This window comes from Lytechinus variegatus, chromosome 10 (assembly GCF_018143015.1).
Source record: "Lytechinus variegatus isolate NC3 chromosome 10, Lvar_3.0, whole genome shotgun sequence".
NCBI classification, from domain to species: Eukaryota; Metazoa; Echinodermata; class Echinoidea; order Temnopleuroida; family Toxopneustidae; genus Lytechinus; species Lytechinus variegatus.
Window position 1 is genome coordinate 1,252,899 of NC_054749.1, and position 12,879 is coordinate 1,265,777.

At 35.5% G+C, this 12,879-nt stretch overlaps 1 protein-coding gene across 1 annotated transcript in view; it reads left to right on the forward strand.

Moving 5' to 3' along the window:
• The window catches only part of LOC121423129 (protein Shroom-like), a 96,814-nt gene that overhangs the window by 20,820 nt on the left and 63,115 nt on the right, over positions 1-12,879 (forward strand). Inside the window, exons 4-5 of the mRNA XM_041618419.1 lie at positions 6,670-6,890; positions 12,597-12,705. Of these exons, the coding sequence (XP_041474353.1) occupies positions 6,670-6,890; positions 12,597-12,705 (330 nt within the window). The remainder of the gene's footprint in view (positions 1-6,669; positions 6,891-12,596; positions 12,706-12,879) is intronic.

A 12,879-nucleotide genomic window follows, 5' to 3' on the forward strand; every position in this document is an offset into this window, starting at 1 on the left:
AATGAAGTGAAGTGTTTAAGGGAAACCAGTTCAAGAAAGTGAATGTGAATGGGGTCTTGCCAGTTAAACATGACATGAATACAGTTACCTCAGACTGATGTGTTAAAAGATACCAGTTGTGGTACACAGCAAAAACTGTGGTGTTAACCCATGTACATAGAGGACCACACCAGTTATTTTACACCGGTGTTAAATTGGTGGTGTTAGTTTTACACCTATAGGTGTTATTACAACAGCTATGGTTGTTACATTTACATTCTTTGGTGTAATGTTCAATCTCTAGGGTGTTACTTTAACACCTCAGGGTGTGGTCCTCTGTTAACACCAATTGGTGTCAGTTTTAACACCACAGTTTTTACAGTGTATGATCTTAAAATGAGTTTGATTTAAACAGAATCCAATGGAATTACCACCATAGTGTTTGTACATGTTTGTATAAAAAAAAAATATGTGCCAAACAGCTCTGGAAGAAAATGCGTAATTGCTGAGAAATGAGCAAGATGAGCATGCAATGCTATCAAATGTCGGGTAGTGTTCGAAGCAATATTAATACACTGTCCCGCATATGCTTTTCTGTGTTAGCGATCATCAGAATTATCGATTTTGAGCTAAAGATTTCATGATTTTACATTAATAAATCAGATCTAGATGTATGATAATATTTTGACAATTTCTCATGAAACAATTGTTTTGTTGCAAGTACTGTCTTTTGCCTTTAAATAGAAATTGTCCTTTAATCATAAACATGAATTAAATTGAGTTGAATCACAACTGGAAAGTAGTTTCTCTAATATAAAACTTCAAAGCTCTCTCGTGGCTCACAAATGCAATATGGTTCTTTTAGAGATTGATTGTATTTGTCAGATAGAACATAAAAAGTCGAATGTAGAGGATCAAAATACCTTGACAGGATAAGCCCAGACTGCTTATTTCCTTAGCACCTAACAGATGACAAGTAAAATAAACTTTTAAAAAAGCACAGCTTCAAATGACTTTGAATTGATTTCTTATTTAAAAGTAATTATCAAAATCAACATGACATCGTCAAAAATGAAGAAGAAAATATAACAATTTTTCATGGATGACAAAAATATTTACAAAGTGAAGTATGTGCATTGCATACTGTTGAATTGTAAAGGATTTGTCAAAGTGCATCTTTGATCGTGAGAACAGACAAAAAGGGCTTGGTTGTAGGTCGAGGGTCAGGATCAAAGCTCCGGATAATAAGAAGCAAATGAGGTGAAGTTGAGGCAAGGACTTCCAGATTTGTGTAAACACGATCTTTAAACTTTTTTAAAGTGCCAAGAGGTTGGAGGAAGTGGAAGAGGAGGGTCCCTAGTTCCACCCATATCCGCAGGGCCCAAGTTCTAAGACCTGTAGTCTAGTCTGGTCCTTCTGCAGGTGGAACTGTGTAGTCTAGTCTTTGACAGACTTGTGCAGTTTGATATAAATGCTGCTGTTACTGGTAGTAAATAGGTCAGGGTTGTTATGTCTGAGATTGCCATAATGATGTCATGTGACACCTGTTTATGGTGGAGGAGAAGAGAGAAATATGAAGCAAAAAATATCATTTTCAGTCACTCCACTCCCTTTTGTTGACTTGAAAAAAAATGATTGAAACTGAAAGATCTGTTTATTACATTGACATACATTTTCATCTTGTCATTGGAAAGTTTGATGACCTGAAAGAACATCAACATGCATGTGAATAAAATTAGTATGTAATAATAATCACTTCATTTAAAACCTATTATCGTTGGTATGATATCTTTGATTATATTAATATTACTGTTTTATTTGAAATAGGTGAACGTTCAACATAAAAAAAAACATTTATTAGGATCTCAATCTTCTAAGAATTTAATAGATTCCATCAAATTATATATAGAAGAAATTACAAGTATTATTTTGTCAGCCTATTGAATAAATCTAAGAATAAATATGTAAATGAATGAATGAATGGATGGATAGATGGATGGATGGATGAATAATAGATAGATACATAAATGAATAATTAGAATCTATTGCAATGTTGGAATCTATTTATGAATTGATAACAGTCTTCATGTAAGCCAATGGTTGATTTAGATCCTAATACTAGAGGGAACATATGCTAACAATCAAGAATAGAAATGTTATTTGTTTTGACTCCTAGAGTTCATGAACTTGTGGGGTAGATATCAATATTGTTTGATTTTGAAAAAAAATCAATAGCAATGAATACAGAGTGTTACTCTGCAATGTTTCTTTCATATTATACAAATTTTGTATTTAAAGAGAAATACCATTAGTTGCAGTAAACACTGATTTCATGAGAAAGTTTGTAAAACCAGGCTTAATTGTCAGTACATGTACAGTATATCATTGAGGATCTAGATCTGGTACAGTTACATATTCTGAACTTTGTGAAATCTTGAAATCTACACTGAAAAATGTTCACACAGAAGATCACCAACACAGATAAGCGCACGTGGGACAGTGCATTTATTATTGCTGTGAATGTCGCCCCTTGCTTGACCAGAATCCTGTGCTTATTTGCTAATTTCTCAGCAATTACACAATTTCTTCCAGAATCCTTTGGCACATATTTTTTATTCATCCAGAGACTTTGGTGGTCATTTCATTGGATTCTGTACAAACTCATTTTGATATCGTTACCACAACTGGCATTTACCTTTAAATTGTAGACCCAATCAAAGCCCATTAACAATTCTTTATAATCCATTTTTTATGTTAATGTTACAAAACAACATGAAAAAAATCTATAGTGTATTGTTTTAAAGATCAAGTCTGCCCTGGCAAAATTAACAATTCTTTATAATCCATTTTTTATGTTAATGTTACAAAACAACATGAAAAAAATCTATAGTGTATTGTTTTAAAGATCAAGTCTGCCCTGGCAAAAAAAATTGATTTGAATATTAATAGAGATCAATGAAACAACCATAACCCTGAAATTTCATTAAAATTAGATGTAAATTAATGCATTTATAACATTTTACAGTTTATCTTATTGCACAAAGCAATAAAACATCACAGTTGAGACCCAATGGTGCAACACCTTATTATTTTCAATGCAGTTTTTGTTCATCAGTTAAGTTCATCATTTTGATTTTGTTGTTGTTTGTTGATTTATACTGCTGATGATTATCGCCACCAAGTTTGGTCTTGCTAATGGCAATGGTGACAATAGGTGGTTTCAGACCGCCACAAAGTTTGTCGGTTCCAGGTATTTTCTGATCGTGAAATTTACCCGATCAGAAAATACCAGGTAATATTGGCAATATGAAAGCAAATTACGTGTAATATCCCCGAAAGAAAATACCCACTAAATAGTAGGTACTTGGCAAAATTACGAGAACTTTTGCGGGGATTTTTCCAAGGTCGCAGGTATTTTGGCAATGTGAAAGCAAATTACACGTAATATCCCTGAAAGAAAATACCCACTAAATAGTAGGTACTTGGCAAAATTACGAGAACTTTCGCGGGGATGTTTCCAAGGTCGCAGGTATTTTGGCAATGTGAAGGCAATTTACGGGAACTTTTAGCCTAGCATGTAGTTGGGCGTGGGCACCGTGGGTGGCTGCTGAGTTGTTTTGAATTTCGCGCCTTGCCTGTTTATCAGACCATACTGCGCATGCTCTTAATTTCAGGAATTTATCTCGAAGGGTATGTTTCGGGGCGGTGTGAATGCAGGAATAATTAATGGGTATTTTTTAGCCTAAAAAAGTTCTTGTAATTTAACAGGTATTCTCATGATCGAGGCGGTTTGAACCACCTTATGTTGAACTGAAAACCAGACATTTGGATGAGGATTCTCAAATGCATTTATTATGAATGCAGTATGTTGAAATTCTAGCTTGCAGGTCTGTTAAAAATGATCTCAATTTCTGTTTGTGTAATGCTATTTTTCACCTGAAGTTCGGCAGAGATCTAGTGATCATTTTTCCAGTTAGTTTGTTTTTTATAGAGTTTTGGTCTGTTACAAAAAATGTTTTGTTCAACTTTGTTCATAGTAGACATGCATGTGAGTGACGTCTTTTCAACTGCTCAAGCTCAGCATGAAGATCACTCTTTCCCTTTTAAAAGACAGTTTTCATTGACTTTTCACAAAATTAATGTAAGGTGTACGATGCATTATGTTTATCAAATTCGAAATTGCTTTCTGATCTCCAAAATATATATCGATATATATCCTAAACTCACGCAAAAAGAAAGAATCAAAGCAAGTGAAAGGGCAAGTATGCACAAGTTGCACCTTGGCATCACCCAATCGGGTCACCAGGCGATGGTACGCCAGATCTTTCTGGTCGAGTAACTGGTCATGACTCGCTGGTTATCGCACTGTTTCACATTGACGTACAACGTACAAGTAGAGTGAAATCTTGTTAAAGTATTCGCATCTGTAGTGAACAAGGGCAGACGACGACGTTGACTCGAATGATCAGATGACTGCTTCGTCGTTCTCTGCTCCTGAAACTCTTTATTAATACATGGTACGCCAGATCTTTCTGGTCGAGTAACTGGTCATGACTCGCTGGTTATCGCACTGTTTCACATTGACGTACAACGTACAAGTAGAGTGAAATCTTGTTAAAGTATTCGCATCTGTAGTGAACAAGGGCAGACGACGACGTTGACTCGAATGATCAGATGACTGCTTCGTCGTTCTCTGCTCCTGAAACTCTTTATTAATCTAGAGCATTGTTCACATATCTTTTTCTCACCTGCTTGCTCTCTTTGCTCCGTGCATTACCTTTCAGAGGCAAAATTCATAGTTTTGTCTTAACCCTACTTTTTCAAGTCAGGTACTTTCATTCCTACCTAGCAAGAATACCAGTAACCATTCTGAATTGAACAGATGGCTCTTGACATATTCTAAAACTTTGGGGGATTCTGAATGCCACAGTTGTTCTGGGACAAGTAAATTGGTTCCAGAAACGATTGATATTCAGAACGTAACCAAAGCGACCACACAGGAAAGTAGTTCATTTCCCTATTTCCTATTTATTCTTGGTAATATCCAACTCAAAGACGTTTGTGAGAACAGACTTCTTTCCACATTTTTTCTCACAACTCTCAGAGGTTCACAAGGCTACGAGTCCTCTCGAGAAATCCAGCATTAATTTTGAACTCTGATTGTGGAATGAAACAAAATACATTGTTTATTCTCTTGTTGTACATTCATTTGGGGATCATTTGTCACTGTTTAGGTGAAACATAAGATTGTATTTGTCTGTTTTCTTTGCAGAGGGTTACCTGTAAATGACCTGAATTGATATCATAAAGTCATTTGTTTCTTTAATCGCCTGGGAATTGGAGCATTTGGGAAATTGAACATTAGACCCCAGATAATTGTACAGTTAGCCTTAAATTGGAAAGGGGTGGCAATAGGAAATTCGGGACATGATCCAGTATGATAGTGTGGGCATGCTACATGATTTTAATCTGTACTTTGCACTTAGTTTGAAAAAAAGTCACACAGACAATCTATGTTACCATCTATTGAAATTCATGGATATGGTCCTTGTCTAATACCTTCTTTCATTGCTTTATTGATGATTGATTGCTACTTTTAGGGGTGGGTTGTTACAAAAGTGAGAAAGAGGCATCATAATTCAAAACTAATAATGTTTCTAGGGACAAGTAATGACAGGCATCTCCAAAACGCTGCAGTGAATGTGGGGGGGGGGGGTAAATATGAGGTGACCAATGAGGGGCAGTTTGATATAGTCAAATTCAAAATCAGGGATGGGTGTGAATGTCATTAATAAAAGTATTCCCTTTTCCTGAATATTACAAATGATGTTTTATGAGAACAAAACCTGCTATACATGTAGGACCTGAGGTGAAGCATCTAGTGTTGTAGATTGTTTGATTCAAAGAGTAAGCGTAAACCAGACCCCATTGCTTGTGTTCAAAGGTTAATAAGTCGGTGAAGGTTAGTTGTACCCGAATGGGAATGGTAGTAGGATTGATTGATTCTCAAGTGGGAGTGACCTAGTGCACTCTTTGACTGTAGAGGGCACCGCTTAGTCAAGGCTCTCAACACTTCCATATTACACATCTATCTGATGAAACCTAAAATTTTGACAGACAAAACTTCAATGTTAATTTTTCGGTCCTTTTTTTTAAACCCTTTTACAATCTATGTAGACCCTATGTCTTTGAAGACTTTTCAAGAGAAGGTCTGTACACTACTTTAACCTTGGACAAAATTCTTCATTAGGTTTTGTAATATCTGATACTAGTTTGATTTGATTTTCATCTAAAAATGAGTGAACTCCTTTGAGATTCAAGCTTCTTAATTTTGAAATATATTTGTTTCACTTACACATGTATACCGGTGCGTTGGCTCAGTTGGTAGAGCGTCCATCTCACAACCAGGAGGTCGGGGGTTAAAACCCCGGCCGCGTCAGACCAAAAAAAGGTAAAAGATAGAAGTTGCTGCTACCCTGTTTAGCGTTCAACAATTAAAGGGATAGAGCCTCGTCGATCTGGCATGCACAGCGGCTGCCGGGCCCCCACGATCAATTGGGCAAAGCAAATTTTCGGAGTATTTCATTTCATGTCTATTTCGAACAATAAATTATGGATTTATCATTTATTCATCATTTATCATATCTTTTTCTTGAATATTGTTTGTTTTCATCCTGTTTTTTTTTTTAGGTTGAAGCATTACTTCAGTACGATGCTGACCCTACTGCCAAGAACAAGCAAGGAAAGACACCCTTGGATCTAGCAGCGGAGTTTGGGAAAGGAAGCGTGGCAGAGCTGCTGCTGAAAGGAAGGCACTGCACCACTCTTATAGCAAACACGTCACACACGGGTGTTACCATGCATACACCTCTACACCTTGCAGCTAAGAATGGCCATAGTGATGTCATAAGGTAGGTAATTCATGTTGGTAAATTTGTTTTCACCTGCTTCATCTACTCTATTTCGTCCCATCCCTCAGGGTTCAATCCCAGTCCAAACCAATCGTCTAATTGCAATTTAGCCCATTTTGTTGATTTTCCAATTGGACTTCCCAATTTCAACTAATATTCACTTGGTTTTACAAAACTCAGTCTATATTATGGTTAGATGAACTTTTTATGAGCCAAATTTTCATTCAATGCAGTGCAAATTGATAAGTGGGAAATAGACCAACTGGGCACAAGACTAAATTGGAATTAGACTTGGTACTAGAGAAAGGGTAGTATCTAGACCAAAAAGTAATTGGTCCAAATTGACCAAGTAGACCAAATGGCCTGCATTCTGAAGTCAGGTTTAACTTAGACCATGGTTTAACTCTGTGATAAAATTATGGGAAGCCAAAAGTCTCAAAATTTTTAATATTTTTATGTCTCAAAGTTGTATGTTTCTTATTTTTACTGTGCTCTTTCCGGATTCATCGATGGTGAAGACAATCATCTATTTATACTTCCTACACAATTATGAATGAGAGCCAAATGAGCCAAAATTTGATATCCCTACCGTTAGTGATTTATGTAACAATTGGCTATCCATACTTAAACCACAACTTTAAACCTGAGTTTAAGTTAAACCTGACTTCAGAATGTTTTGCCAATGTGGTATTAGACTATCTGAAAACTATACCAACTGCTTGAAGACCTAGTGATTAAACCTTGCAGTGTTAGTTGGTTTAACTCTATCTCTTAAGGACAAGTCCACCCCAACTAAAAGTTGATTTGAATAAACAGAGACAAATCCAACTAGCATGACACTAAAAATCTCATTTTCATCAAAATCAGACGTAATATAAAGAAAGTTATGACATTTTAGAGTTAATTTCACAAAAGAGTCATATGCACATCCTGGTTTCTACGCAAATGAGGGAGATTTTTTTTTGTCTGGGGTGGACTTGACCTTTTAAAAATATGACTCCGATTTGTATTCATGGAGCAACTATCAACAGAGTAGAACTTGATCAATATAGATACCTACTTAATTGAAGTTATTCATGAAGCTTTGTTTGCATTAAAAATGCATCAGAGATCCTAATAACTATATAATGAGGTTATTAAACCCTAATCACTCGCTCAATAATTCAGATTCGTCTACACTCATCGGCTCTACAACTTCCATCGCAATCTTCAAAAGTGATTTTCATTTTAAAGGGAGATTATAGGTCAACAAGAAATTAGATACACACATCTGGTAAGATTAAAATAGATCCTCCTCCTTCATAATTCTTAACAAGCAATTATTCAGATAGTTTGTGAACTTTGTAATATGACCTACTTTCTGGAATCAGATCCTTTCTTCAGATTTCTTGAAATTTAACCCTCAAACTAGTACCTAGATAAAATTAGTCATTTCTACTTCTTGGACAGGGTTTTAATTTCAATTTTGTCAGGGAAAGGTCACTTTTCTATTGGGCACATTTCTATATTACAGCAGAAATTTAATAAAAAAAGGGGGCACAACACACCTCCAGGGATAATAAGAATAATGATAATAATGAAAATATTTCTATTGGGCCTTTTCTTAAAAAGATGCAAAGTGCATATGAGAGGGGCATGGAGGCCAATCAAAAGAACATCCACAGACAAGATCTACTGAATTAAGTGAAATTTAATTCAGTAATTGTTTCAAAGAAGATTTCAAGAGTGCCCCAAGAAATAAAAGAGAATAAAAATTCAAGTACCGTTTTGCTGTATTCATATAATTATGATGATTGTTTTCTTGTTGAATTGTTTTCTGGAATGAATAATATCAACACTTGAAAGAATTTGTTAGGTCCAGGGTCTGCACATAGTAGGGGAGACCGGGGTTAGTTGGAACATTGGCCCGGGGGGGGGGGGGGCACTTACATTGACGAGTGGATACCATGCGTGACCAAAAAAACACGTAAAAAGGATGTCCTTTTCACGCTAGGGTAACGTGATAAGGGTGTCAAAAACACAAAAATAATGAAGAAAGGGTATCTATTTCGCTAGGAAAATTACGTGTTTAGGGTCGAATTTGCAGGAATGATAAAACAAAATTAAAATGTTTTATAAAGGATGTCGTTTTTGCCCCAACTGTTCGTGTTTAGAGTACGATTTGCACGAGGTATAGAAGGTGGGGTTGTACTAAACCCAAATAAGGTAAAATAAAGAATAACCACCGAAGGACCCGTAACAATAATACATTCCTGTACTTGTTTAGGGGTTCATTTCAGGGAATATTTGCCAAGAGTATCGTTTTGTTTCCAATACTTATTAAGGGTATGGTTTCACACGCCAATACTTGTTAAGGGGTGCATTTTCAGAATATGGAAATTACGTGTTTAGGGTGCTTTTCGAGACCCCATGGTCGCGCATGATATCCACTCGTGAATGGAAGTGCCCCTCCCCCCCCGGGAACATGGGGTAAGTTGAAACATTGTTATTTTCTTTAGAGCCTGTAAAATAAATTTATGCAATAATTTCCACAATTTATTGCTATTAATGAAACATCAATAAATTGAGGGCAGTATTGCATAAATTTATTTAACAGGCGTTAAAGAAAATCAGAATGTGTCAACTTACCCCATGTTCCAACTAACCCCGGTCTCCCCGACTGTCTCAAGCAATATTTGTGCATGCATGGTGGCTTGTAGTTTGCATTCTACATCTCATTTGGTTCTCCATTGATGAGATGCCGTTTGTCTCTGCCGTACATTGCAAGCAAACATCAACATGCTACACAGAGTGTAATCATATGTTACATAAACATTGTAGCAACTGGCGGGTATCCTCATAACCCTGAAGGATGGTGACATCTGGCTTGCGTTTCTTGTTATCTGTAGATAGTTATGATTGATGACATACCAATCACAGACAGCTGAACTTCATATCACTATATTATATAGACTTCAGTGGCAATCGCAGGGATGCAGCTCCTTTCATGTATACCTTCTGTTGAGTAGGATATTGCTATTTTGGTGCTTCAGGGATGACTGATCTATTTGTAGTTAAAGGGTGCGTTTATGCGCCACTTTTTTTACCCTAGAATCATGATTTGAATCATGATTCAATTTATAATTCTGCAGAATCACGATACGTTATGAAGTCAAAAGTGGAAATAAACATCATTCAAACCACAAACATGAAACAAGGAAAAGGGGCGTTTAGAAAAACATTTCTTTACAATTGCAAATGAAAAAATTCCTGTAAACGCAATCGTGATTTGAATCATGATTGTATTACGTCACTGTGTCAGGCTTCAAAACTACATCGCGAGGTGGTTTTCCAAACTGGTTTGGAAGATTGCTTCCAAGACCGCTTTGACCGTTCTCACTACGTGTTAAACTAGTTTCCACTAAACTAGTTTTAGGAACGTAGTGAGAACAGCCTCTAAGACTGCTTCGACCAGTCTCATTACCCGTTAAACTAGTTTCCACTAAAACTAGTTTCTAGTAAACCAATTTTTAGGATGGTAATGAAAATGGGGGTCGTAGATAGATCATGGCAATTTGATGTGTTTGTGTATGGTGCATTCGATACTGGTTTATGCCGGATGACTACTCTGTAGCAGTCCTGTCATGAAATCCAGTATTAATGGCTTCAATATGATGTTCAGCATCGGATCACTCCACTGACTTTAAAAACCATTTTCTGAAGCCTTTTTGATGAAATTTACAATGAAGTTCTGAATATTTGCTAGAAATAGTATGGACAGACAAGACAGCCAAGCAATGTGGCTGTTCACATTAGGTCTATATATGTTCCTGATATGCAGGAGAAAAGAGATGCATCAGGGTTGTCATGGTGATGACTCTCATGACGATACTGCCACAGGGTCTAGATCGATCATCCATTAAAATAATACATTGCTTTATGTAAGGAAAATTGATTGCAGGGTGAGATGTGATAGATGCTGGGCAGTTATCTCAAATAAAATAGAAAATATGATACAAGTATTCTTAACCCATTTTGTCCTATACCCAAGATGACTCAATCTCGAGTATTTGGAAGATTATCACAGTTCACTTGACGATCATGGTAGTATATTAAAATTTACATTGATAATTCTAACTGAGAAGATTTGATTAAATTCTAGTGTTTATGTAGACAGTTTAAAGCTTTTATTTGGCATGTTCTATGACCATCAAATAAAGTGCCATTTTATAATAATCATATGGAACAGATATTAAATAGGTTTGACAAAAAGATGTAGAGTCCGCAAATATTTGAAATATTCATATGCGAGCATAAAGCAACTCATCTGCTCTATGTGTAGTGATATTTAATCGCAATGCTCACCCTTTGCTTGAGTGTTTGTTATTTCTAATAATATACAGTGTTTTATTATAGATTGACATAATGATATACTAGTCAGGGAAACCTGATGGCCGATAAAGCAGTATCACTTCAGACAGTTCACTTCATAGTTTCTTTTTATTTATTTCATGTATTGTATTATTACATGATTTGCTTGGAAATATAAGTTTCTATAGTATAATAAATGTGTGCAGTAGAAACTGGCTCAAAATGTTGTAGGTCTATCATTTGTTTGACTAGAATACATCTAGAGAAAACATCTAAAAAATACTTATAAAAAACTGTAGTTAGTTTATTTTAAAGATATTTAAAATGCAAATCCTATTCTACTGGATGGAAATTTTTGTTCCTGGGTTTCATGATGTTTGAAATTTAGGTAATCTCAAATTATACTATCAAGTTTATGTACATATACCATATTCTTACAAATTACATGTTGGCCTACGTTTTTACACTTTTATTGACCTTATCAGGGCTTATGTATTCCATCGCATAAATATTGTGAATACTGGTAACAAGTTTAAACAGACAGATGTAAACAAGTATCATTTTGTTATCAAAGAATTCTTATTAAACAGAACTCTGTTTTATAATAAATATTGGTTTAAAAATTTTAATGAAAATGTTGTAAAGTTTGCTCTGAGCTAGCTAGATTTGAATGAATCAATGTCTTAGCTATGAATAGACAATATCAAAAGTAAACTATAATTTTAATACTATAGTGATCAAGTCTCATTTGTTTTGATGTATTGCAAGTAGTGTTTCATTTAATGTAGATATATTTTAAGTTTTTACCCACTGTATTTGTTTTTGTAATTTTCTATAAATGTATAGCACTTTGTAACATTTTAACAAGTGCTTTATATGGAAGAAATATTACAATTTATTTTTACAAGCATAGGGTCCTGTTTCATATTGCCATCCAAAAGTAATTAGCTATGTGATCATGTCCAGCAGTCAAGGATTCCATGAAATTTTATTAACCACTTTCATTAAAAAATACAAATGTAGAAATATGGAATATTTCATATAATTACATATGTGAGAAAATTTACAAGAACAGTGGAAGGGTCATCAAGAAGTTAGTAAAAAACTTAAAATTGATGATTCCGAAATTAATCTGGAACAAGACAATAACCGTCGGAATAGAACAGTTACATGTAGTTTTATGCAATAAAATGAACTGACTGATGAAATGACACAAATGAGTCAGATCTTATAATTGTGAGACAGAATTTACATGTACTTGTCTTCACTGTTGAGTACCGCATGGTCTCCAAATCCACCCTGAAGCAGTTTCATTTATTAAGAATACCATTTATTTCTGATTTGTTTTCACATAAGAACCCTCATTGATGCCGGGATCGACTTAAACAGAGAAACGCCTAACGGGACAGCCCTCCACGAAGCTGCACTGGCAGGCAAATCAGAAGTTGTCCGTTTATTGATTATGGTGAGTAGAGCCCCCTGTAAGGTGTCGGGTGTCATGGTCGAGTGGTCGGGGTACTTGATGTTTAATTCTTAGGTCATGGGTTCAAGCACTTGGCAGTTCCGTTCATCCTTGAGAATGGCATTCACAATAGAGTCTAACATGCCAGTGCCTTGTGGGGATGTACTGAATGGATGA